The 5,000-nt window shown below is 53.8% G+C and overlaps 1 protein-coding gene across 1 annotated transcript in view; it reads right to left on the bottom strand.

Annotated features, from left to right (window-relative positions):
• Positions 1-5,000, bottom strand: part of l3mbtl4 (L3MBTL histone methyl-lysine binding protein 4) — a gene marked incomplete at its 3' end in the record, with an annotated part of 21,701 nt that overhangs the window by 11,719 nt on the left and 4,982 nt on the right. The window contains 7 exon segments of the mRNA XM_083940879.1: positions 668-781; positions 1,595-1,694; positions 3,610-3,628; positions 3,630-3,725; positions 4,301-4,411; positions 4,649-4,734; positions 4,885-4,961. Coding sequence (XP_083797005.1) covers positions 668-781; positions 1,595-1,694; positions 3,610-3,628; positions 3,630-3,725; positions 4,301-4,411; positions 4,649-4,734; positions 4,885-4,961 — 603 coding nt within the window.

The following is a 5,000-nucleotide window of genomic DNA, read 5'->3' as shown; positions in this document are numbered from 1 at the left end:
AGACAGACAGGTACAGACAGGTACAGACACAGACAGGTACAGACAGGTACAGACAGGTACAGACACAGACAGGTACAGACACAGACAGGTACAGACACAGACAGGTACAGACAGGTGCAGACAGACAGGTGCAGACACAGACAGGTACAGACACAGACAGGTACAGACAGACAGGTACAGACAGGTACAGACACAGACAGGTACAGACAGGTACAGACACAGACAGGTACAGACACAGACAGGTACAGACAGGTGCAGACAGGTACAGACAGACAGGTACAGACAGGTACAGACACAGACAGGTACAGACAGACAGGTGCAGACAGGTACAGACACAGACAGGTACAGACAGGTACAGACACAGACAGGTACAGACACAGACAGGTACAGACAGGTACAGACACAGACAGGTACAGACACAGACAGGTACAGACAGGTACAGACACAGACAGGTACAGACACAGACAGGTACAGACAGGAGCAGACAGACAGGTACAGACAGGTGAGTCAGACAGACAGGTACAGACAGACAGGTGAGTCAGACAGACAGGTGAGTCAGACAGACAGGAGCAGACAGGTACAGACACAGACAGGTGCAGACAGACAGGTGAGTCAGACAGACAGGTACAGGTGCAGGTGTAACTGTTCTCAGGTGGGAGCAGGTCACCTGTGTGAGGGGTTGCCGTGGTGACGGACGGTGACGACCCTCTCTCCTCCCAGCCTATCAGGGAGCAGCATCTCCTTACGCACGTTAACGTCCGAGTACGGACACCCGAAGGCACTGAGGGGGGGGCGGGACATGAGTCAGCAGAAACACCCAAACATGAGTCAGCAGGGGCGAGACATGACTCAGCAGAAACACCCAAACATGACTCAGCAGGGATAAAACATGACTCAGCAGGGATAAAACATGACTCAGCAGGGATAAACATGACTCAGCAGGGATAAACATGACTCAGCAGAAACATCCAAACATGAGTCAGCAGGGTCGAGACATGACTCAGCAGAAACACCCAAACATGACTCAGCAGGGGCGAGACATGACTCCGCAGGGATAAACATGACTCAGCAGAAACACCCAAACATGACTCAGCAGGGGCGAGACATGACTCAGCAGGGATAAACATGACTCAGCAGAAACACCCAAACATGACTCAGCAGGGGCGAGACATGACTCAGCAGGGACATGAGTCAGCAGAAACACCCAAACATGACTCAGCAGGGGCGAGACATGACTCAGCAGAAACATGACTCAGCAGAAACACCCAAACATACTCAGCAGGGACAAACATGACTCAGCAGGGACCAGACATGACTCAGCAGGGACAAACATGACTCAGCAGAAACACCCAAACATGACTCAGCAGGGGCGAGACATGAGTCAGCAGAGACATGACTCAGCAGAAACAGGACTCAGCAGAAACATGACTCAGCAGAAACAGAAACATGAGTCAGCAGAGACAGGACTCAGCAGAAACATGACTCAGCAGGGGCGAGACATGACTCAGCAGAAACATGACTCAGCAGAAACATGACTCAGCAGAAACATGACTCAGCAGAAACAGAAACATGAGTCAGCAGAAACAGGACTCACCTGTGGTGTCCCGTGTATTTGGCTCCTTTAATGTGACCGACTCCTCTGCAGCCGAGAGTCGGACACACACCCTGAGAGGGGGAGGGGAGGGGGGAGGCACCTGCACACACACACACACACACAGACACACACAGACACACACACACACGCACGCACGCACACAGACACACACACACAGACACACACACACACACACACACACACACACACAGACACACACACACAAGCACACACGCACACACACCACACACACACACACACACACAGACACACACACACACACACACACACACACGCACGCACGCACACACACACAGACACACACACACACACACACACACACACACACACACACACAGAGGGAATACAAACTGTTAGAATCACCCTTTTTCACTCACCCTCTGACCTGTCTCACCCTCTGACCTGTCTCACCCTCTGACCTGTGTGTCTGACCTGTCTCACCCTCTGACCTGTCTCACCCTCTGACCTGTGTGTCTGACCTGTCTCACCCTCTGACCTGTCTGTCTGACCTGTGTGTCTGACCTGTCTCACCCTCTGACCTGTCTCACCCTCTGACCTGTGTGTCTGACCTGTCTCACCCTCTGACCTGTCTGTCTGACCTGTGTGTCTGACCTGTCTCACCCTCTGACCTGTCTCACCCTCTGACCTGTCTGTCTGACCTGTGTGTCTGACCTGTCTCACCCTCTGACCTTGTTCACCCTCTGACCTGTCTCACCCTCTGACCTGTCTGTCTGACCTGTGTGTCTGACCTGTCTCACCCTCTGACCTGTGTGTCTGACCTGTCTGTCTGACCTGTGTGTCTGACCTGTCTCACCCTCTGACCTGTGTGTCTGACCTGTCTCACCCTCTGACCTGTCTCACCCTCTGACCTGTCTCACCCTCTGACCTGTGTGTCTGACCTGTCTCACCCCTCTGACCTGTCTCACCCTCTGACCTGTGTGTCTGACCTGTCTCACCCTCTGACCTGTCTGTCTGACCTGTGTGTCTGACCTGTCTCACCCTCTGACCTGTCTCACCCTCTGACCTGTGTGTCTGACCTGTCTCACCCTCTGACCTGTCTGTCTGACCTGTGTGTCTGACCTGTCTCACCCTCTGACCTGTCTCACCCTCTGACCTGTCTGTCTGACCTGTGTGTCTGACCTGTCTCACCCTCTGACCTTGTTCACCCTCTGACCTGTCTCACCCTCTGACCTGTCTGTCTGACCTGTGTGTCTGACCTGTCTCACCCTCTGACCTGTGTGTCTGACCTGTCTGTCTGACCTGTGTGTCTGACCTGTCTCACCCTCTGACCTGTGTGTCTGACCTGTCTCACCCTCTGACCTGTCTCACCCTCTGACCTGTCTCACCCTCTGACCCTGTGTGTCTGACCTGTCTCACCCTCTGACCTGTCTCACCCTCTGACCTGTGTGTCTGACCTGTCTCACCCTCTGACCTGTCTGTCTGACCTGTGTGTCTGACCTGTCTCACCCTCTGACCTGTCTCACCCTCTGACCTGTGTGTCTGACCTGTCTCACCCTCTGACCTGTCTGTCTGACCTGTGTGTCTGACCTGTCTCACCCTCTGACCTGTCTCACCCTCTGACCTGTCTGTCTGACCTGTGTGTCTGACCTGTCTCACCCTCTGACCTTGTTCACCCTCTGACCTGTCTCACCCTCTGACCTGTCTGTCTGACCTGTGTGTCTGACCTGTCTCACCCTCTGACCTGTGTGTCTGACCTGTCTGTCGACCTGTGTGTCTGACCTGTCTCACCCTCTGACCTGTGTGTCTGACCTGTCTCACCCTCTGACCTGTCTCACCCTCTGACCTGTCTGTCTGACCTGAGTGTCTGACCTGTCTCACCCTCTGACCTGTGTGTCTGACCTGTCCTGTCTGACCTGTGTGTCTGACCTGTCTCACCCTCTGACCTGTGTGTCTGACCTGTCTCACCCTCTGACCTGTCTCACCCTCTGACCTGTCTGTCTGACCTGTCTCACCCTCTGACCTGTCTGTCTGACCTGGCGGGGGTTCCAGGGGTGTGTCCCGTGCGTTGGCACCAGCCGACAGGATGCAGGTCACAGAGGTCGCTGTCGCTCCAGACGTCAAACTGCTGCGACCAGCCGTCAAAGTGCACCTGAGGGTGACATCTCACACACAACACACACCTGTGACATCATCACACACCTGTGACATCATCACCACACACACCTGAGACATCAACACACACACACACCTGTGACATCACAACACACACACCTGAGACATCAACACACACACACACCTGTGACATCATCACACACACACACCTGTGACATCATCACACACACACCTGTGACATCATCACACACACACCTGTGACATCATCACACACACACCTGTGACATCATCAACACACCTGTGACATCATCACACACACCTGTGACATCATCACAAACACCTGTGACATCATCACACACACCTGTGACATCATCACACACACCTGTGACATCATCACACACCTGAGACATCATCACAAACACCTGTGACATCATCACACACACCTGTGACATCATCACCACACCTGTGACATCACCACACACCTGTGACATCATCACAAACACCTGTGACATCACCACACACACCTGTGACATCATCACACACCTGTGACATCACCACCACACCTGTGACATCACCACACACCTGTGACATCACCACCCAGACAGGAAGTACCTTGACTCTGTGGTCGTCTGTGTCTGTTACCGTGGCGACGCGGATCAACATGGGGTTCCTGCGGTCGACCGCCTCCAGTTTCTGCTCCACCTGGAAACCGTGAGGAGCTCTCTGATTGGACGAGAGGACAGCTGTCAATCATCCTTCTGGTTCCTCCCCTCCTCAGCCCCCCCCCCCCCCCGACCCCCTCCTCACCCGTCTGAAGGCGGAGCGTGGAGCGCCCCCCCCCCCCTTCTTCTCCCCCCCCCCTCCTCACCCCCCCCTGCCCCCCCCCTCCTCACCCGTCTGAAGGCGGAGCGCGGCGCGCCCCCCCCCCCCCCTCACCCTGCCCCCCCCCCCCCTCCTCACCCGTCTGAAGGCAGAGCGTGGCGCCGCCCTGGATCCAGTTTCCTGCAGATACTCGTCCCACAGGAAGTTCTCAGGGTTCGGATGAGCTGCAGAAAAGTAATCAGATTACTCTGCTGAGCAGTAATCAGATTACTCTGATAGATTACAGATTAGATCATATATATATATAATAATATAATAAATAATAATAATAAATAATAATAATATATATAATTATGTGTATGAAGTGTTTTCACCGTGTGGAGCCGTCAGAGGTCGTCTCTGTTCTTCACACCAACCAACAGAACGGATACAAGGACTGCTGCTGTCACACCTGTCAACAACAACAACAACAACAACAACACATGATCAA

The sequence above is a fragment of the Echiichthys vipera genome (assembly GCF_963691815.1).
Source record: "Echiichthys vipera genome assembly, contig: SCAFFOLD_84, whole genome shotgun sequence".
In the NCBI taxonomy this organism is placed as follows: domain Eukaryota; kingdom Metazoa; phylum Chordata; class Actinopteri; order Perciformes; family Trachinidae; genus Echiichthys; species Echiichthys vipera.
Note: the sequence above shows the minus strand (reverse complement) of the source record. Positions and strands in the feature narration are given on the sequence as shown.